The 22,873-nt window shown below is 39.4% G+C and overlaps 2 protein-coding genes across 5 annotated transcripts in view; one reads left to right on the forward strand and one right to left on the reverse strand.

The window, feature by feature from the left end:
- The window catches only part of capn15 (calpain 15), a 37,282-nt gene extending 23,232 nt beyond the window's left edge, over positions 1-14,050 (reverse strand). Inside the window, exon 1 of one of the 3 annotated variants that reach the window (XM_077502490.1) lies at positions 13,795-14,050. Coding sequence is in view for 1 of the 3 variants with exons in the window: in XM_077502489.1 (XP_077358615.1) it covers positions 6,358-6,545 (188 nt within the window). In the remaining 2 variants the exon portion in view is untranslated. Of the gene's footprint in view, positions 1-6,357; positions 7,960-9,991; positions 10,078-13,794 lie in introns of those variants that run through there. The other 2 variants (XM_077502491.1, XM_077502489.1) reach the window with 2 other exon arrangements.
- Positions 14,051-16,169: 2,119 nt separating this feature from the next.
- ankfn1b (ankyrin repeat and fibronectin type III domain containing 1b) overlaps positions 16,170-22,873 on the forward strand; it is a 154,950-nt gene continuing 148,246 nt past the window's right edge. Inside the window, exons 1-2 of one of the 2 annotated variants that reach the window (XM_077503509.1) lie at positions 16,170-16,325; positions 22,327-22,425. In XM_077503509.1, the coding sequence (XP_077359635.1) occupies positions 22,409-22,425 (17 nt within the window). In that variant the 5' untranslated portion in view covers positions 16,170-16,325; positions 22,327-22,408. The remainder of the gene's footprint in view (positions 16,326-22,326; positions 22,426-22,873) is intronic. The other variant, XM_077503510.1, reaches the window with a different exon arrangement.

Genomic DNA, 22,873 nt, shown 5'->3' on the forward strand with positions numbered 1-22,873 from the left:
AGACCCATGCTCGCACCTTTTCTCCTTGGCCCTGTTCAGTCAAGCTGCTCTAAAAGTGCCCACTTCAGCTCCTCAGTTGCCTGGTGTCGCAGACCTGGGCAGACAGCCAACAGCTTACAGTGGAGCGAAAGCGTGAGAGACGCACAACTCCACCTTTGAAATAATGATCTTTTTTTGCAATGAGATTTTCAGTACAAAGTACCGAGTGTGAATAAATCATCAGGGCATCGATGACCCTTGCATAGACGTTCGCTGGCTATAGGGCGATCATGTATCCTCAGTCGACTGTTCCAAAAAAGCGAAAGCTGCAAAGTTGAAAACGTGTTAACAGTTCACAGCTCTGTCCAGACTACAAATAGAAGGAAGACAATGGCGGGTGCATGATGGGTAAATGAGGCCGGGCGCTGAGGCTCCTGATTGTGTGTATGCCAGTGTACTGCTGGCTGCTTGGATTCACTCTGCATACTGAACTCCACTGCGAGATCAAGTGAACCGAGTCTCGCCAGCTTCTCCCCGCCTCACCGCGAGACATTTGGCCTTTGTGCGACAGTCATTAGCACTGCCTTTCCAAGCTTGGCCCTGGGCCCGGAGGCCTGGGGGAAGTGCCTGGCCTGCTCCTTGAAGAAGCTTTTTACTTTATTAATCTAACACAAAAATCAGGCACCATCTTGAAAATTGATGACTTGATGTTTGAACATATTAACGCCAGCACAGTCGCACTTAAGTGTTGAATGAATTTCTGGAGGACATGATATTAATAGTAATATTTGAAGGTTTTCATCAAGACATTATAATGACTAATTCATTTGAATGCTCTAAAATCTTTATTGAACTGACATTCTGAGAATCAGACTTCAGTTTGAACTAGTATGTAGCTTGAGTCAGCACTTTTGGGACATTACACAACTGACAGCCTGCCATTAGGTGACTCACAATGACAGTCCATCTTGTGACCAGTTGAAAGTCTCTGACTTTAATCCTTTTCTGCAAAACAACACATTTGTCTTGCTCAATCAGTAAAGCCTGGCATTAATTGGTTAACGGAATCAATTCAACACACGATCAGACAGTTGAAGCAATTTATCATGTTGAACAACATCAATCGATTCCAATTCATTAGCAGCGTGTTCAACATTAACAGTTGTATGCTATTCAATGCCGTTTCAATTCTAGTACAATCTTTAAATGCTTAACAATTACACTGGGCTAGCCGCTAGAGGTATCAGCAATACATTACATTAGATTAATTTGACAATACTTGATAGGCAGGTTTGCAATAGCAGCTGAGGATTACTGCCAGGCGATGTGAGGTCCATAACTCTTGCTGCACTGACATTATAGCAGGTTTCCACATATAACATTTTACAAGAATGCAAGGTAGTGGTGAGATAAAGCCTTGCCAGCAGTTTCTTTTGAATGCCAGGACAGAATTTAACTGAAAATAATTCAGGTTGTGAAACATTTGATTATTAGACGAAGGGGAAGGAGCCAGCAGGAAAGATTTGAAGCAGCCTAAATTTGATAAAACGTCTACAAAGGCAGGAAACCTGTCGTTTTCTTCATGGCTCTGCCCTTGTTTTCAGGGCAGACATGTCTAATTTCGCAAAATCAATACAAAGAACATAGCTTGGCAACTAAAAGGATTCTTGTTGGCACACATGATTTTAGGCCAACCACAATCAAATCAGTCAGAAACTTGGCAAGATGGACTTGAGCTATTATGCAACTCCCTCTGACATACAAGTTTAAAGAAAGTTTATTGCTTTAAAGTCACCTCCACATTGCAAGCAAAGGATCTTGTCGACAGCATCTGTTGGTGAGTCAAGGTCATCGATTAGGAAAATTAACTGGAAGAGTTTCTTCGACTAGCTAGGTCTGATAGCATGAGTAATAGCACTTATTAGTCAACTCTGGCAGGGTTCACAAATTATAACAGAAAATACAATGCTGAGCCATGAGTGCTGCTTGTGGGATGCGAGGTTCTACATGCACGTCAGTTTCGTAATATGACACACTGTGACATGCTGACATGGTGGGAGAAAAACAAAACTGGAAACATTCTGTTGCGATTGAGAGAGAAACTTCAGGAACAAGACTACAGAACAGATTTTAAAAGAAATATTCATTTGCTATATGAAAGAAGAGTATTGTGCTATGCAAAACAAGAACATTATTGTTGAAATTAAAACATACCCAAAGGCTTTAAATGACAGAATTTTCAAAACAGTGAAGCTTCTGTTGTTGCTAATTTATGCTAGCTTGACACAAATGATCTCACATACTGTATGACCAACACGTCATAACACACTTAACTATTAACAGGATTTTATCTAACTAGCTCCCAAGCTAAAGACTGTGATAAAGGGCAAAAGAAGAAGTATGGATGCTCCTGACCTCTCGCACTGCCCTCAGTGAATATTTCATGACCCGCGCTCATTTTTGCCAAGTGAATATGTCAGCGGAGGAGACAGCTTGGGATATTTGAATATTTACAGAGAGGAAACTGTCCGACTTGGTTTTAGTGCACTGTGGCAAAAAGCTAGCGCAAGCAGGAAGCTGACAAGACACTCCAGAATGAGAGGAAGAAGTGGCGATACAGCAGAAGAACAGTGTCGTGGGTGTAGAAGAGGCAGCCCATCACTCCAGGACACCTTTAGAGACAAAAAGTGACCAACGCAAGTACTGTACCAAAGGGTTGGCCCTCTCAGCAGGAGCCATGCTGACACAGCAAAATGGGAAGTTCTCAGAAAGGAAACAGTGAGCGGAAGTGGTGTGTTGTAACAATTTGAACCTAAAAGATGTTTAACATTACAGACGTCGCTAACAACTGAAATAATCCCCGAATCCCATCATTCCATTGTACGGAGTGAGAGAATCAGCAATAATCCAGTCTTGCAAACAAAGCTACACCATCAAGACATAAACAGCATGCCAAATATGTTCTGGTGCTTTACGAGTTGACCCCACCTTTTATCAGCCAGCTTCCAACAAATGAGGGGACACTGAAATAATTCAGACGTAGGCACTGCTTGCAGCCATGCTGCTCCAGTCCAGTGTTGGACAGTTTTAATCCAATTAACAGTGATAGGAAAGCCCATGGAGTAGTGGGGCGATAAATGCAATCATCCATCATGCTGAATGAGAATTGTCACTGGGATTGACTGTCTGAAGAGAAGAGTGACTTTTGTTGCTCAGGGTTCCTGAAGCTATTAGCAATAACAAATGCCTAAAATGATGCTACTCCATAAATATATGGTAAGAAAAGTAAGTAAAAGTAAGAAAGAGAAATGTATATGGGGAAAGTGGAGTCATTGGCTTTCAGTCTCAAACTGTTAGGCTGGAATGAATTCTTGTTTCCAGACAGAAACTAAATGCAGAAATGGTTGATACACTGAAGATGTTATATATTTGCCTGCAAGTGTTCCTGTGTGAACCGATGTGCGGCACACCATCATTCCACACAAACGGTTCTCAAAAGTCAATGGACCGCTGAATGGGAAAAAAACCCCAAAAAACAGCAAACTTATCAAGGTCGAAACTATCAGCGCCTTCTCGAAAGACAAATAAGGCTGAGAACATTGTAGTCGGAAAATATGCTCAAGAATAAAACGCACAAGACGGGCTTACTCAAAGGCGGTGTTGTTTCTATATTTCATGCTCTGTCACAGTTCAACAAAGCTTGCCTAACAATATTGGGTGGACAAAGCAGTGTGTCATCACTGTGTGTTAGAAAGAGAAGTTGTAGCAAGAGGATAAGCCTAAGAAAAAATTGCACAATCCTTTTTATGTCTACAATGACTGAATGTTGTATGATAAAATTATTTTTTTTTTGCATAAATGTGTGCTGGCTCTGAATTGTTGACAAGGGTGAAAAAAAAAAAAAAAAAAAAAGTGTTAAAAGTAAACAATGAGGCCAGTGCAGCATTCATCGTTAAATGTAGAGGAACTTGGCGGCGAGCAGCAGGTATTAAGAATGATGAAAGCCCGACCCGGCGACTGACGCTGAATAAATAATGTCGTCCATTGTGGGGAAATGTGATCGGGTTCTCTGAATATCAATAACTAACAAAGGGCCCGTGATGCTCTGAGTGACTCGGCAACAACTCCAATGCGTTACAGGCGGTCAATATCTGCTTCATGTTCTCGCTCTACTTGACATGACCCAAAAAAAAAAACCTTGAGAAAAATTGGAAATACTCCAACATATTCCTGAGAGGGTGGTTTAGAAATTCATCATGAGATTAAAAGCCAGTCAAAAAGTGCTTAACCAAAAGATCTTACACACGACTGACCGCCAATTTCCCTACGGTGACATATTTTTAAAGCTGTGCAAGTTAACAGGTCCCGATGGATCAACGCCTTTTAAATGAAACTTTCTCTTCTTTTGAATGCTTTCCTCTCCTTCAGGTACAACGAACGGTTCAAGGCGTCGACACTAATAAGCTTTTCCGACATTGCGATATAACCCTCTACCGTTTATATCATTTTGATGTGTCGCATCTGAGACGGTACTACGGTAGCATAGCAGAGTTAGAGAGATTAGAGTTTAACGTGGTTAATTTAGAAGCGTTTTCACATAACTGACAGTTTCAGTTAAATTTCCATTTCTGAAAGGAAAAACTGCTTTGAAATCCAAACTCGACCAGCATCCTCAAACTGACTGTGAAGGGTTGACTCTAAACTGTTTCCGTGGGTGGCTTACGCCTGAAAGTGTTGCCCGGTTCTTCAAGAATGCTTACTCGCCATGGAATTTTTCATTAACTCCCCAAATGAGTGAAGAAAATGAGGCAGAGGTAGGTAGGCTCTTCATAAAAAGCTCATATTCTAATCGACCGCCCTCGGGCTTGTTTTCACAGGGTTCAAAACAGTCAGATCAATCACCTCTCAGGGAGAGACCATCGACAGTGCCAAAAGAGTCCATAATGTGCAGCTGTGCTTGCGGGGGCCAAGGGGTGGGATTTTGGTTTACAAATCCAGCTCAGCCAGATTTTGAGTCCAAGAGAGAGAAACATGAAAATACAGCCTCAGATTTGATAAGGTATTATGAGTTGATCCATGGCTGTCACTAAATTCTCTGTGATTTCGACCAAAGAACTGTTAAAACTGTTTCAGAGACACCATATTGTGTGAAATTCTTTAGTATACCAACATTTTTTTTGGACAATTCTATTCTAAATTTCCATTTGTATACAAGTCAAATGCGGTTTTCAACCAGAACATTGTGAAAGAGGCTTTTGCCCAACTGTTCTTTGAAGATCAGTTTTGTAAACCAATGTAATGACTAATAGATTCCTTTAGATGGCTGCGTTGCATCACTTTGGATTTGTGATCAGCACATTTTTGAGTTGATGATAAACTTTAGGGGGTTGAGTCTCGGTTTGTCACGTTGAATTTGAGGGAAATGCCAACACCTTGGAAGTCACACTTGAACAGAGTAACATTAAGTTACATGTATGATATCACCAGACCATGTGTCATGGTGTTACAATCAGAAAAAAATAGGGACAGGTTAATTATCTGCCGGGCCGATTATTAGCACCGATATTCAGCATTAATAATCAGCCGTTTTCTACACTTTTGGATAAGAAACTTTTTTTTTTTTTTTGTGGTGAAACAGCTGATTACTAAAGAATAGAAAATGCTGAAAAAAATGTGGTTACGGAAAGTATACTAGATTGGGCCTTGCTGATTCTATATATTTGTCCATCTAGGACTGCTGAGTATCACTGATAATTGACATTTTGCTGCATAAACAAATAACAGTAAGAGACTATATCCCCCAGTCATGCTGATGATGCATTCCCAAATGTTATTGTGATTTTTATTCTCCACACTTTTTTGCCGCGTAATAACTCCCACATTATACTTCCAATTTACATTGTTCAAATTTCAACTGGCTTCGGAAAGTCACACCTCCCGGGGTATATATTCGTCTGATTCCTCTTTACTTACAGTATTTGCACAGTTTAACATTTAATATCAACTTTTCCCCATTCATTTTCAATGGGACATACATTGAACTTTTTCTAAGTACCAGTTTCTACGCCCACTTCCATACATATAACTTATCATCATTTCCAGGTGCCTGATACTGCTCGGTGGCACAGTTGGTAAAGTGCATTCTCCAGTAACCAGGAGGTTATAATTTATTTCTCAATTTACTTCATAAGCATTCCCCATGCATTCAAATCTTAGCACTCAGCTTATTAGCATTCAGCTTTCAGCACTCCCACGCAATTTCTCCAGAAATTGCACTTAGTCTAGTTTCTTCTGTAACCTCCTCATGCCTCGTGGACTGAGTACCCCTGACCGGCTAACGCTCCACTTCCCGGCTTCTTTGACCTTGCCGCTCCTTACCTGCGCTCTCGGTGAGGCCGTGGAGGCGCTTGCTGCTGCTGCTGGCGCGCGATGAAGGTGGTGCCCCAAACTGGGCTGCTGTGACTAGTCCTGAGCCAGCCCACCGGGGGTGACGAAGGGTAGGGGTTGCTGCGGAAACCATGGTCCGACTCGGTCTCTGCGGTGAGGGACGAGGCCGAGCTCCCCATCACCGCGGCGATCACAAGGATCGGTTGGAGAAGAAGGGAAGGGAAGCACCTTATTTTTTTGCAGTCGAGAAGTTAACGGTATCAGAAGCAAGGATTAATTAATTGTCTTTTTTGTTGATTTCAGGCTTCCCTCCACAGTGCCACTCTTAATTCCTTCCGCATACCTTCGGACATGCCTCGCCAGTCTGTGCAGGCTCATGCTTGGTCCTTCTTTGAAAGAAACATGACACTTTCACTGTCAATGCCTCTTGGAACTATCGCCGGGTTCATCGAGGCCGTCAACGTTTGCTTCATGGTCCACGCAGACAGTTGCAAACAATCAATAGCGGCATGGATCTTGAGTTACATCCAGTAAGAGAAAATCAATGTGCTGCATTTCCTGGGGAGGGTGTTGGCAAAACTACAAGCATGCTATTTTTTTTATCTTATTTTATTTATTTATTTATTTTTTTATAAAATCTCATCTTTCAGACATGCGGTCTGGCTAACAGCTGGACTCAAGCACAACCACCTCACTGCCCACAGCTGCATATCATCTGTGGGGCTTAATCCTAATGGGAAATGTTTTCCCACGCTAAAAGGTATTTCGGACCTCCACCCTGATTACATAAAAACTCTTGCAAGACATAAAACTGTTCAAACTATTTGAGTTTCAGGCTGGGATGACCCGTTGATCAACTTGAGATAAGAAATCCGACAGGACTGCTTGTTATCATTTGCAAAGTGCATTTAAAAACACACGCGTGATGTGTGTAAAATAGGATAAAAACAAAACAAAAAGAGCAGTAAAACAAGTGTCACAAATCGAATGCAGATGCTGTCATCATCCGTACAGTTCAGCCAACATCACATCAGCTGAGCAGTTCACCGCCGGGTGTTATATGAGCATTGATCATAAGTGTAAACACACGCAAGCACTTTTCAGATTTAACCAATTAAATAAATTTAATTTTGTAAAAAGGCATGCTTGTGTCCGCTTCCCTCAGTTAGTAGAGGCCGGGAAGCGTGTCGACTGCATCCTGAAGAAAACGTGAATAACGCACCAACCGGCTCGTCTAATCTTAAAACATCCCCCACTGCATCTCTTTAGCGAGCCGATCCTTTCCCAGGAGAATCATTTACTGGCCGTATATGCAAGCTTTAATGTCTTTTACAAGCAGACACGCTCGCCGTTTTCTCCTTGAATGCAGCAGGACCGCTTCTCTTTCTCCGCGGCGCGTCTTGTCCCACGCGTGCTATCAAATGTCTCCATTTGGGTGGGACCCGTCAAAACACTTGTGTCGTCCGCTTGTACACATCGCAGCACATGATTTAAATTCCCACCTCGCCGACGGCGCGAGGGCGCAGTGAACGCGGATGCGATCGCCCCCAAAACACAGGATTACTGGAGAGTCAGCAGCGCGCATGCGCACTCGCTCCACCGGCAGAGAGAGAAACTGGTAGGCAGGCAGGAGATTTAAATAAATCTCAACAGGGTCCGAGCTGTGCGCTTTGAGTCATTATTAAGAATATGCAGAGGTGGGAAAAGTATTCACCTTATGTTCTTAAGTAGAAGTGTTAACAAATATATATGAAATAAAAAGTACAGACTCTGCAGCTAGCTTACTGGCTCAGTCTTTTATGCAATGAAAACAATATGTTCTAACAAATGGGAAATTAGGGAAGGACTGATACCACTTTTTTCAAGTACTTGATTTAATTTGAGTACTTGGCGATACCAACTACAGATAATTAAAAATCGATTTACATTAGGAATGGACGAGCAAGTACCGGTGCCAGGTATAGATAACTCCGAGCTTACGTCACAAGTCAAAATGGCGGTCTTACTCGGTGAAAGGACGCTCTCCACTCATTGAAAAGCATAAAACTTTGGTTGGCGTTAATTTGATTTGTGAGGATTATTTTCATTTCAAATAATCATTGAAAGTCACCGGCAGAAGCAATTCAATACGCATTTCCATTGTATTACATTGCGGAAATATCAGAAGTACCCGGATGTTCAGAATTGTCCATCGATACTTGGCATCGGTCACTCCTCAAGTGTTGAGTAATGATATCGGTCTGCTAAAAAAAAAAAGTGGTACTCAACATCCCAAATAATTATAGTTATAAACATAAGATAGTGTCACTTCTTTTTTAAAAGCATTTTTAGTTTATTTCATTAAAGCGACAGTGTGTAGAATTTATTGCCATCTAGTGGTGAACTAATAGAATGCAATGACCTAAGTTCAAATTGCGTGCTTCACTACGGTGCCTCAGAGAGACCACATTTTGCAAGCCTACCACCAATTTTTACGTTTGCTAAGCTCTTCTGCTTCAGGTATCTGTAGCAGAAAGATGGCGGCAAAACATTTCCGCCTCCTGTAAGATGCGGCACAACCTATGTAGAGTAATATAATTACTGAATACTCAACCTACAATTATATTTAAAAAAAATGTACGTTGATGTGAAAGAACAGATTTTTTTTTGCATATTATTAAAATTAATAGTTTTTCAAAAAGGATGAACATTAAAAAAATGCTACACACTGTCCCTTCAATTAATGTTTTTATTTTCTCTTTCTTTCTTTCTTTTTTTTTTTTTTTTTTAATAATTTCAGCCAGCAGGTGGCAACAGAGTATAAGAGATCAGCCAGGGCCATGTTGCAATAAGCTCTTTTTGTCAGTGTTTTCACCATAAATGTGAATATAGATGAAACATAGCTCTACTCTAATGCTAATTGTGGAAAAAATGAAACAAATACATACTTTTTTTTTTCCTTGTTGAAAGAAGAGACTCATCTTTCTTTTGATAGGTTCCATGTTTTTATAGCAAAGAACGCAACATTCTGTGGGCCTTGCAAAATCAGGTCAAAATCCAGGCTGGGACTGAATGGGTTAAACCTGACGTCACAATAGAAGTGTCTATAGCTAACGCCACTCCAAGAAACTGTTTTCAAAGCACAGGCCCACAATGCACCATAAAAGAGAACGCCCAGTTGGTTCAGCTGGTGTTTGAGAGTCGTAACGCAAAGATGCACAAAGGATTGGAAGGAAAACATGGCTTTAGGCACGTACTGCCAACAACTCTTCGGAAGTTACCTCATAATGCCCACCGCAACATTCTTGCAATTGCCTTCCATCAAATCAACTGCCAATCCACTGAAACTACGGCAGAGAAGAAGCACACGCAACCACGACTGTTTATTTGACGACTACCAAAGGGTTAACAAGAAGATGGTGGTGACCACACTGCTCATCACCGCGCAGCTGTCCCTTCACATTACTGAGATAAGCCTTCAAACTTTCCCTCTCGCCTCTCTCTTCCACTTCATATCACTTTGTTGACCTCATTCCTAATCTCCGGTTCCTTCGCTGAATTCATTGTTCACCCGGAAGAAACCACATTAAAAAAACACACACAAACAACACAGAGACTGTAAATCCAGAACGTTGACACGACTCACATATTTGCCGATGCATCCCCATTGCTCGGCCTGCAGCGTGTTAAAAATTAGTCTTTTAGTCACAGACGCACTCACTTGACTGGAACTCTGCTCAGTTTCGCTGAGAAAAAAAAAAAAAGGGCGTGTTGGTCACAGTCTGTTATGAGCATGACTAGTTCTGTCATTACGGTAAATGAGTTGTTCAAACTCAAGCTGGTTTATCTGGTAAATCCGCTCCCATGGCTTTATAAAAGAATGCAAATGCTCATATTGCTTGGCTTGTTGTTTTAAATCCAAAACTATGAAAGAGTATTCGGGCCACGCAATAAAGTTGCCATTTTGACAATATGAGGAATGTAATAGTAGTGAAATGAAAACTGTTGACCGTTTAGCAGATGAGACAGAAGAAACCTGATGACTGCTTTCTAAGAAGTGTCTGCCTATTTCTCCTTAGGTGAGGTCATGTGTACACATGAACAGGCAGTTATCATCTCCTTCTTGAAACTGCCTCCCACCCATAACATACATCTTGCTTTGTCTCACAGTAAAATCATCATGCTTGTACAATATCAATGAAGAAGGTCGACTCTTATCCTCACGCTAAAACACAATATTAGTACGTTATAATTCACACAGAATACAGATTCTAAGTGCAAATACATTTTTAGAACATAATGAATATTGGCTGGAGAAAAAAAGTTTTATGAGACAATAAAAAAATAAAAAAAAGTCCTAATTTTACAAAAATAGTGGTCTAGATCAAAATATACTGTAATTTTACAATAATGTTCTAATGTTAGCTGATAAAAAATGTCACATTCTGAGAAATCATTGTCTTGAAGTGCGTTTCCATCCATATATTTGTAATTTCAAAATCTGAATGGAAACATTAGAAATTTTGAAAAAAAAAAAAAGGACTAAAATTTGCAAAAGTTTTTATGTTTAGATGGTGTAGATTTTTCAGTGTTTCGAATTAGTATTAGGTCACATAATAAAGTTGCCATTTTGACAATCAATGGTAAATACTATTTTAAATCCTATTTTCAAGAATAAACCAAAATGGTAAATTATGAAAAAAATGCCTAAAATTCTATAGATCTTTACGCTTGTACGAAGTGGATTTTTCAGCGTATAGATAAAACAAAAATGCACATTTTGGCTATGGAAACAGATTTTGCAAATAAACAATGACAGGACTCGATATGACAGCACACTTACATATTGTAGTAGGGCTGCTCGATTATGGAAAAAATAATAATCACGATTATTTTGGCAATAATTGAAGTCACGATTCTTCAAACTATTATTTATTTTTTGGTTAAAAAAACAACAACAACAACAAGGAAATGTATAAGCATTTAAAAATCTTAAGAACAATTAAAAAAATTAAACACATATAATTATATAAGTTCTTTTTGGTCCAAACAGAACTTAGAATAATATGTATATTTATAATAATATATATTTATTTTTTTATGTTGGCAAAACTTGAAGTTGGAGTGCAGCTTGTGCACCGTGCAGTAGGAGTGTGCTCAAAAAATCGATATGGCAATATATCGTTGCGTATTCGTGTAATATTCAAAAAATTAAAAAAAATAAAAAAATAAAAAAAATAACGGGCATAATTCGCATGTTCGTTTTGCGCATTTTCACTAAATTTGCTGAAAAATTTCAAACCATTTGGATGGAAACACCATTTATTTCATCACGACTTTGTAAAATATTACTAAAATTCCCGGGAAATCACAATTAAAGGTAAATTAGTATCAAAGGAAGGCCATAATTTTATGATAATAGAATCATAATCCTACAAGCTAAATTATGCTAACTACTCATCCACTTCTACGCTGCTTGTACCAACTTTTCATCTTATTATTAAAACTGAACTTGTTTCTCTAATACGGTACTCCAATAGCAGTGCATGAGGTACTGTATATTCGGTAGAACAACTTTTCCCCTTACCCATATCCAATATTTAAAAAAAAGAAAATATCCAAAACAGGCAAGGGCAAGTTTACACAGTCACCTTTCCGCATCAAGCGTGCTTAATTCAGACAGGCCTAACTCAGCCATGTCGCTAAGGCAATAAAAACTCTTAACTGTAACTCTTTGTCCATGCTGCACCTGTCCGAGGGCCACCTGTCCCTCTGGATAAAGCAGCTGTGCAACGTTCACAGGCCGAGACAGAGAGGTTGCATTTCATTTGTATTCCCCTGGGATGGAGAGGAAATGAAGGATGGAGGCTAATTTCACACCACATTGTAGGCTGTTACTTGTAAAAGGAGGCCCAAAAAAAAAAAAAAAAAAAAACACCTGCTGAAGAACTTCTTTCTGGCTCAGATGCACCATGGACCCAGTGGAAAACTCTGAACCGTCGGGGTAGCTCAGAATATATTTGGTGCTACAAGACTAGACCAACCAAATTCAAATGTGACAAAGCAGACCACACCATGGGGCACCACTGCATCTGCCCTCAAATACCAAATGTAGATGTATTTGTAAAGCCCCTTGCCTCCATTTTTAATTGTTCTGATTGAAACACTTTAAGGCATGAGATCCACTTGAAACGTTGTTGTGAACTTGTGACCGTATTAAGATAAAAGGTATATTTGAACTTAAGCTACATTAATTAATCGACCGATCTAGCTCATCTGCACGTGTTGCGTTCACTGTCACCTACAAACATAATCGCCGTATGTTTGCGCACGTGGGTAATTAAATACATCTTGGATGGCACCACACGTCCAATTATGCCTCAGGATGCTCTGTATACATATTGAGATGTGGGGAATTTCAAGTTTGCTGGAAAAAAAAAATGGTCTCGACAAAAAATATCACCAATGATCATTATGGCAAAGGCTTCTTAAATATTTACATTGTTTTTGTCATTTGCCTACTTCAATTAGTGTATTAAACTTACTAAACACTTTGACTCTCAGTCTATTTAATGTTCATTATAACAGCTTTGCAAAATTTTGATTAGTGTGGTGTAAACAAAAAAAAACAGTAAATCATAATAAATCAGATTACAACAATCCTGTGAAATTTTTTTTTTGACCAAAGACTTTTCTTTTGGTTGCAGTTGATGATTCAACAGTTCAACTGCATCAGTATAGCGCCAACTACTGGCGAGGAGGACTTACTCAACCTCAGATTTTGTTTTGTCTTAAGTGGCTAGTATCAGCAGTCTCTAAGAGGACCCAATACCGTATCATGAAGCTGACTGAGACCAAAATAAAACATTTTTTTCTCTTCAAATTGCAGCATTTTCGATTTAACTGGAGCAACTTGAATTGTTTTTTTTCACCTATACCTTTTGTTGAGGTGAACATTAAAGTTTTGTCAGTAAAGTAGATGCATGTGGAGGGCCCCATGACTTGGTTTGAATAAGATCCCCCAAATAACCAAATGACACTCCACCAAAAGCAGTAATACAATATAATTACATGACTGTGCAGTATTCCATTCAAATAAACGAGCTGTTTCTGGCCTCAGGTAAGCTGTAGACAGGTAGACCTTTCCCCTGTCATAAAATCAGCTAACGAGTCACAAAGGTCATGCTTGTAACTCATTTTAAACACAACCTTCTTTGAAATTGCGTGATTTAAAATGCATTTGACACCAGCGTCACATAATCGCTCTATTAGTGGATAAAGTGGTAACCCAGGAATCGCGCCACAGTGACACCAACATTAGCTTGACAGCGTAGCCAGCTGACTAGGGGGACATTGTAAACAAAGACGGCACATTTCGAGAGAACCTGTAAACGAGGTCGGAATTCAAGTTAATCAGAACAAGTCCATTCAAACGTCAGCGATTCTCACCTCAAGTCGAACCGAAGGGCAGATGAGTCCCTCGTCTTTGTAGTCGCGGCGCTAACTTTTCACATCCATCGAAAGGTTAAGTTGTTCCCGCGTCACGTCGCGGCCAAAAGGAACTTTCCCAGCGTGGGCTGTGCGTTCTCTGACCGCCGAACACGTCCCAGACATTTGTGACAAACGTGGAAGGTGATATTTACAGCCCGACAGGTACCAAAGGGGGGCTGCTGCTGAGACGGTTTACCTTCAACAGCCTCAGAAGGTAGCGGAATCACTACGGAGTAAATTCAAGACGAGTGTACGTTAAATGCGTAGCATAAAGCATATGCCGCTCGCGATGCTCAAGAAAACGCGCGTAAATCCGTATCAAGAATCCGAGGAAAGAAAACTACATTTCCCGACTTCATCACAAACGTTCGCAACAAGAATATCCGGGTACGATGTACAATTTCGTCTTTTCAAAAGTATAGATTTAAAAAATAAATAAATATATACGTTTTTGTTTTTATTATAAAAAAATAGATATTTTATTTTTTTAATCTGACTCTAAGTCACATAAATACAAATGCTTTTATTTTGTTTCTACACGTCAACTAATGGCCTTCTACTGCCATCTGGAGACTAAAAGTAAGAACCGTCAATCTGTTGATACTCAGCAGTGGTTCTCAAAACTTCTTTTTTTGTTACACCTGGTAGCATCTAAAAAATAGTTAGCTCTCCAAAATTCATCGTCTTCATCAACATTAGAATACAGCAGTTCAGTAGACATAACCGTTCATTAAAAACAAGACATACAAAAAAAGACACACAAAAGTATATTTATTGAAAGCCAGTTTGAACAACACTGCTTAAACATGGGGTAAAATGTACTTGAGTAAAGTTTCAATTAAAACGTATTCCACATAAAGTCAAATAAAAAAAAAATCAATTTGAAAAAACAGAGCTCAACTGTTAGCCAATTAAAAAAAATACACAACAATGATCAAATATCGTGAATGGGAATATGTTAACAAGTTGTTTTAGGGTTATGCTTATATACTTTGTAACACTAAATGGTTATTAGGTTTATTACGTTTGTCCATATTTGTTGTATTGGAGCCATATTACAATTTCTTTGTTTTTCCTTCTCTGCGTGTGATTCCTATGTTCGACCGCAAGGTGGCGCATGTTTCCCAGGAAGTAATTACAGTAAATGAAGCTCAAGGTAATGACTGCCAAGTGTGAACTGTGAACCGTGAACCTTGACTGTATTAAAATTATTATTATTATTATTATTATTATTATTATTATTATTATTATTATTATTATTATTATTATTATTATTATTATTTGTAACCACACGACCGGACATTTTTGTGTTTTGTTTTGATGCAACAACACGGTCCGAAGAGTTCTGACCGGTTCACCCCTCAACAAATGTAGCGTCTTACTGGAAAGACTCTATATAGTATGTTGTAAATCTTTGGCAACAATGGAATAATTTATAAACCAATAAAAGAAAAAGAAAAAGGGAGTGAGGATTTAAGTTTCACCTCTTCCTGCTCCTTTTCAAATACTGCGATATTTCGACTCCCCCCAGTTTTATCTAATATTGCATTTCGTTTTTGAAATACACTACAGCAAACATTAATTTAAATGTTTGAAAACAACATCAACTGAACTTCAAATGAATATAAAATTAGCGATTCTTTCATGTATCACTAGAGGGTGCCCTCATAGTGGTACACAGACCCCACGTTGAGAATCCTTGCTGTACACAAAACTAGAGTAGGCTACTAGTTATTTCATTAACTTGAGATGTATAATTAAATTCAACACAAAAGCAAAATGTATAAAATAACTTTTTATTTGATATTATGACATGCAACAAAGCTGCTTGATTTTTCAGTCTAGCCCAAAGTGGTGAAATTTATATGTAATTAGGATAAAGAGTAATTTAACATGTGAAACATTCTGTAAATGTGGATTATCTCTTAATACTGGTGTTACCCGTGTTGTTTGAACTAGGCGAGTTCAAAGGATTAGGACTAGCCAGTAAATTCCATAATGATCCCTTGGAGGACCTTAAACGTCTCATTTGGATAATTGTCCATTGCGGGATCACTCATCATAATTGACTCGGATTGTTGTTTTTTTTATCCTTCTTGGTTAAAAAACAAGAAATATCTCCAGTTCAGGGGGTTTCTGAGTTTTTTATTTGTATTTTTTTTTTTAAACCCCTGGTAGAATAGAGTGGCCATCAATCAGCAGACACAAACCATGCACCGCTGGGGTTGGCGTGATTTACTTCAGAGGACCGAGTGAGGCGGGCGGGGCAAAGCATCCTCCCTTTAGAAACCAACATAAATCTGGGCGGGGAAACTTCGCTGGACGACCCCACATGTCGCGCAGTTTTACGGCTCTCGGCGTCTATCCACGCCGGGGGGAGAAATCTTCCTGAAATCTTTGTGGAAGTGTGCATCTCGTGAAAACTGAACGGAATATTATTTTAACGCCGCTTCAGGAGTGAATGAAAACCTCCCCCCCCGTGGAAAAAGGTACGAAAGTGAATGCACCTTCTCCGGGTCAACACTTGTTGCAGCACTTGTTTGATTTGCTTGTACCAAAACGTTCCGTCGATACTTTTGACATCATTGCTCCGGCGTGACGTTAAAAGTAACCAACTAATCTCAACTTTGTTAACTTTTGTGTGGTTGCGTACACACTGTTGTCATGACAATGCTAAGGGAAACCGAGTGCACGGCACGTTGGGGTACACAAAAGACGCCAACTTGAGTGTTTAAACATCACTCTTTCACCTCCCCAACGAAGGACATACAAATTCCCAAAGTAGCACAAAAAGTAATTTTGCTTCGCTTGAACTTATGGATGCAGCGACACTGATTGGGTCACCTTTTTTCCTGGCAAAACGGAAAGAGGAGTGCAGGGAGGGACTGCAGTCCAAAAGGGGGGAAGAGGGGTCAGTGTAAGGGATATGTGCAATGTGTTGGCCTAAGGTGTGTCCTGTGTTTATATGAGACACTTTGTGACCCAAGCAATAGCCAGGAAAGGGATGCTTTCAGTCGGCACTTTGCTGTTTTATAGCAGGCACACATGTGGAAATGACATGGCTTCCACAATGTCCACTTATGGGAAGTAACAGAGTAGGCTACATTTTTACAAAATTAATGTGGATTTTTAAGGTATCTGTACTTTTTATCTGTTTATGTTTGAAAACGTATAGTCGCACTTAATTCTCTTTTTTTTTCAACATCCTTGAATGATAATGTAATAAATAGGGGTGTTAAAAAAAAACAAAAAAAAAACGATGCGGCAATATATCGCGATACTACAGCACGCAATTCTCGAATCGATTCAATAGGCAGCCGAATCGATTTTTTTTAACATCCATTTTTGATGGAAATGTATTCAACAAAACATCTAACTTTCACACTTTACGCATGGAAGAATGTTATATTAATGGAACATTAAGCCTGAATATTTTATTTCAATTCCTGTTTGTTACATACAGTGGCTCACAGTTATAAAACTGAAGTTTCAGATCAGTAAATAATATAATTTCATACAAATCTTACAGGGTACATGTACAAGTTTACTGAAAGGTATTTTCTAAATTGAGTAAAAAAAAAAAAAAAATCGCAACAATCGACTTGTAATTTCGTATCGGGATTAATCGGTATTGAATCGAATTGTGACCTATGAATCGTGATGCGGATCGAATCGTCAGGTACAAGGCAATTCACACCCCTGGTAATAATTTTTTTTTTAAAGGCATAAACAGAGAAACAAAGTCGACCACCCTTGAGATTCGGGGCTGGACTGCCCAAATGACATACAGGGCAGATTCCCGGTGGGCCGATGTGATGCTATTTAATTGCTGGTTTCCTCTATTTTACCCCAAGAGATCGGCCCATTAATCGATTTACAATATAGACAACAAACTGGGGGTTGAGTGAGCAGTTTAACACCATTGCAAATCATGAGGATCACTTCCTGTTTCGACAAGTTTAAGCTTTGTTTTTTTGCTTCAGTTTTGCACCCTTGAATAAAACTCAGAGAGAGTAACGGTTGAACTTTTTTAGTTTGGACTTGAATTTATTTCAAACAAATACTAAAGCTCAGAAAGACTTGACGGTTTTTGTTTTTGCACTTTTATTTATTACAAGTGAATCCTAAACTAAAAGAGCACATTGAAGAGTGACTGTGCTGTTTTTTCATCAAAATTAAAGGAAAATGTTTTGTTTAAAAATATCTTTTGGTGATTCTTTTTTTTTTTTTAAATCAAAATGTACTACTGGTATCGGCACTTGGTATCGGTATCTGTGAGTACTGATGGTTTGAGTATCGGCATCGGTCTGAAAAAAAAGTGGTATTGAACATCCCTAATTGTTTTAATAGTTGAATTGCCCGTTGGTTGTTTCGTCAGTTACTCGATGAATCAGATTTAAAAAAAAAAAAAAAAAAAAAAGTTGAATTTTCATCCCTTTATTAAAAAACAGGACTTTTTTTTTTTTTTAATTGCCATTTCAGAAAATGCACTGCACTAATATGATAACAAAAAATAAATAAATAAATAAATAAATAAATAAATAAATAAATAAAAGATTCAGTTACTGGTTTAGTCCGTAACATGTCAGACAATAGGCACAATATTTGATCATTGTTTTCCATTAAGGTTTGTAAATGTCTCATTTTGAATTAAATCAAGTCAACTTTATTTATATGGTGCTTTCAAACGGCATTAATTTTATAAATGATCAACATCACAGTGACCAATCACGGCTCACCTGTTTTTTTTCCCAAAACTGAGCCGTGATTGGTCATTTGTGTGATGTCATTTTCACTCGACAGCAGGTGACGAAAATGGCCGCCCCTTGAGATGGATAAAAACATTTGGATTTTGCTGCTTAACTCATATAATTCCATAAACATAATATTAATCAGAATGCCATGTTTATGCTAGTGGGGTTGCATAGAATATAATAGAACAGTCTGTCCTGTTTTACTTAACATTTGCATGCTGTCGTTGGGAATTTTGGGTTAGGGCCAGTTGTCATGACCCATAAGGGATATTCACTGCTTTTGTTTATGTCACGACTACCAATGTTGCTGCACACGATCGAGCAGAAAGCACATCAGTCAGCCGCTGACAGGCATGTGATTCATCAAAAGTGGGATGACTCATTGTTATTTACACTTGTTTGTACTCTTGTGCAAGGGGAAGTTTTCACAAGTACGCATGCTTGAAGATGACAGCTTTCGTGGAGCGCTGCCACGCTTTTCATTCGAATCACATCATCAGCATCCTCTCCGGCTGCCAATAAAAACTTGCTCTCTAAAACATGCTGAACATTATGTTCACTCATCACTTTTTTTTTTGAAAACTATTACTACTTTCCTTTCATTAGTTTTTAACTATAACATTTCCGTTTGGACACATCAACAAAATCAAGATATTGTACTTGGTTGAATCCCATTAGGTGTACCTAATATTGTGATCTTTGCATGTACATTATGCGTCATGCATTCCATCATTTCATGACATTATTTGTGTCGCGTCGTATGTCGGGGCATGCAGCCGCCTGGTTTGTTGCCGTAGGGCCTTTGGAGCCCATTGACACAAATGCGTAAACACATGCACGCACTCAAGCCCAAGAGGCTTCAGCAACAGGCCGACATCAAAGTTACATCTGTTTCGGATGCATGTTTGATGGCGCAGGCAGGCAGCGGCTTCCCACAGCGACATGTTAACAGTACATGGATTGAGTGCTAGTTAGCTACAACAGTTGTTCAACCATCGTCGTCATGACTGGGGGGGGAAATGAGGAGCTAGTTTGCAAAAGCACAGTGTTGCTAACGTAGCAATTTGGTTGCTATATTTAGCGGCTTATCTGACCGCTCTGTTGACTTTATTATTATTTTTTTAAGACAAGAAAGGAGCCTGGTAGGAGGCGTTACAGATGTCCAGTTTCACTTAAATGGTCAGAAAATTTTATATTTATCACAGATGATGTATTTTCATCTGCCGACAAAATATAGTGGAAGCCTTCCATTAGATTTCCGAATTTGCAGCTAACCTGTGGATTCAACAGTTGACATTCATAAAACAGAATAATAGTTTGTTTTCAATTAAATAGGCAGAGATTTGGCATTATGTTTTTCTTTTTCGTCTTGGAAATCAGTGTCAAGTTTGGGTTCATGACCGTGAGGTCAAGTGTCTGTTTTGAACTGATGTAACCATCATCCGGTTTCAACTGGTTTTATGCTACGTGATGTCATGAGCTTTGTGATGTCAATCTTTAATCCTTTACTTAGCCACAGCCAATCAGATCGATTCACTGTATGTAGTAGCAGTCTGAGAATTGTGTGTTTGCCAGATTATTGCCTTCTGTCCGTCTGTGCAACTCTCTTTGTTTCTCGTCTAGTTAAGTTTGTTCCATGCCTCTTGTTGTGAATAAATGATTGAAAATCTTATTGGTGTCTGCGCTTTGGGATCCAACCTTCAGCACATGACAATCGGGGCGCTTCTTTTGGCGTCCCGTCAGGCTTCCTATTCCGTCTCCCTCTGTTGGTCATTGTTTTTTTTTTTTTACGTCTCTTGGGTAGTTCAATGAATTTCATTGCTCTGTACCTGTCAATGACAAATTTAGTTACATTTCTAGTCCAGAGGTTTTACCCTAAGTAAATTTGTAAATAAATTGAGACCAGATCATTATTTTATTATATGGTACATCATTTTTGTTAATTTTCTTGTTTGTTTATGATGTACTGTTTATGTACATTTGTTGTGATTTTTGTGGCTCAGTGGACAATAAAAAAAAAATCAAATCCATCTGAGTTCCCACCATGTCAGTTGTAGATTTAAAACGTGATTTTATTTAGTACAGTTAACTAACACAAGTGCAGATAGTGAGTTCAAAATGTAATGTGCAAAATTGCAAATAGATGTTGTTGCTTGAAATTTAGAGGGGACTCAAATGATTTGCTGGATTTTTGCTACAGTAACTTGAGATATACTTGAAAGTTGAAGGTTAAGACTTGACACTTCATTACGACTTGCACATATGCGACTTTATTCCCACAACTTGTCACATACAAGAAGGGTGACGAACGTGTCCCAAAATGAACTAAAGTTCACCTTCCGAAAATCGTTCGACACTTCTGGATGAAGGGAACATCCTGCAACCTGACATGGCGTTTCCTCTCTCGCCAGATGTTCGGACTAATTAACATGCGGCTTCGGAGCGAGAGAGGTGCCGCCACCCGTCCGCGGCGTGTTCGAGTGCCACACTGCTGCATAATTAGCCCGCGTTATAATGAATAATGTTAATTTGGTTCACGGTAAAGCATCCCTCCGGGGTGAAAGAGGTCAGCGTGATGGGTGTTCTGGACGGTTTGCCTGGGAGAAATTCTACACTGTAAAAAATGGGATTAAAAAAATGAGAACAAGTTGATGGAATGAGGACTGTATTACTTAACTCATTCACTCCCAGCCATTTTCACTGAAGCAAACCCCTTTGCTCCCAGCTGTTATACTGTATTAACTGTAAAACATGGAACCTACAAAAAGAAACATTCGTCTTTTCTTTCATCAGGAAAAAAATATATTTGTGTCTGTTTCCGTTTTATAGCAATTAGCATTAGAATGAGCAGATTTCAGGTTTCATTGATATTCACATTCCAGGTGAAAACACTTATCAAAAAGAGCTTGTTGCAACATAGCCCTGGCTGATCCCACTCTGCCGCCACCATGCTGGCCATTTTTTGTAGTAACTACCATTGTTTTAAGCCACCTCTTCATGTCAGAAGCTGCACCAAAAGCCTTCTGTATGCTCTTGCATTAAAAAAAAAAAACATTAACTCTTTACAACCCGCAGACGGGAAGTTTCGTCACGTGACACCCGGAAGTTGTCACCCGCAGACGAGAAGACTCGTCAACTATTTTTTTTTTATTTTTTTTTTATTATTATGAAGGACTGGATGAGACTCTGGGGCAACTTACCCTCTGAGTACTGAGGCCGTGAAGCACTGTAATGATGAACTGTGCCCTCTTGATGTCAGTGATGGTCTCTTTACATGAGAAGGATATGATTTCCTAGCAAAGAAGAAAAGCGGAGTGTTGTGGAGTGGTGGGGGCCGGTGGGTGGGGTAGAAAAGACGAGTGCTAACGGCTAACCGGAGGTTGCTAAAGGCCTTGAAAATGGGTGAAAATGTGCGAAATCTGGTGGGATTCTGGGGTTATCTTGTCAGAAAATGTGTGGGATTTAAAGAGTTAAAAAACGTATAAATACGTTTTTGGGAGTGAATAAGTTAATTATCCATCCATCCATCCATCCATTTTCTTGACCGCTTATTCCTTACAAGGGTCGCGGGGGGTGATGGAGCCTATCTCAGCTGGCTCTGGGCAGTAGGCAGGGGACACCCTGGACTAGTATGAGTTAATTAATTGAAGCAAAATAGAACAGGAAAATTCTCACTGAGAGCGTTGCTAGTGATAGTTCTTTCAAAATGCTAATTTCTCCTTTGTTCTTTACTTAGGTGACGGTCCCAAATTCTCAGAAAAAAAGTGAACAAGTAGCATCCCAAACCTGGGGAGCCACTTCAGCCCCGAGTTGCTGGAATGGAGCAACTCATCGAGTAAGTGACATCATGTCTTTATTTGCGCACAAGTGATTTTTCTACAGTCTGTAACCATTTCGCGCTTCCTGACTCTATTCCGGGGCTTCCTGGAACTGTTGTTGCCCATTCTTTAACTCAGACATGGCACCGGGACAGGCGAATCATTTTATTGAAATAGAGCGGTTCAGTGGCAGGCTGCGTTGCCCCAGCCTGTTCACTTTGTCTCACGGCTACTCTGAGTTATGGCTTTGAGGAGCAGCAGGTGTATTCAAGTGTGGGGTATATCATCAAGGCAACGCCATCAGGAATGAATGGACTTGGATTTAACGGTGTTGGCTCAGCCGGTTTGTTGCAGTGTTGTAAGGATGAGCTAAGGCTGAGGCCACTGAGACTGAAGTCTGGAATATAAACTACCTGAACTGTAAATACAAGCACAGCGGTGCCTTGAGACATAAGACACCATTAT

This window comes from Festucalex cinctus, chromosome 17 (genome assembly GCF_051991245.1).
Source record: "Festucalex cinctus isolate MCC-2025b chromosome 17, RoL_Fcin_1.0, whole genome shotgun sequence".
Taxonomy (NCBI): domain Eukaryota; kingdom Metazoa; phylum Chordata; class Actinopteri; order Syngnathiformes; family Syngnathidae; genus Festucalex; species Festucalex cinctus.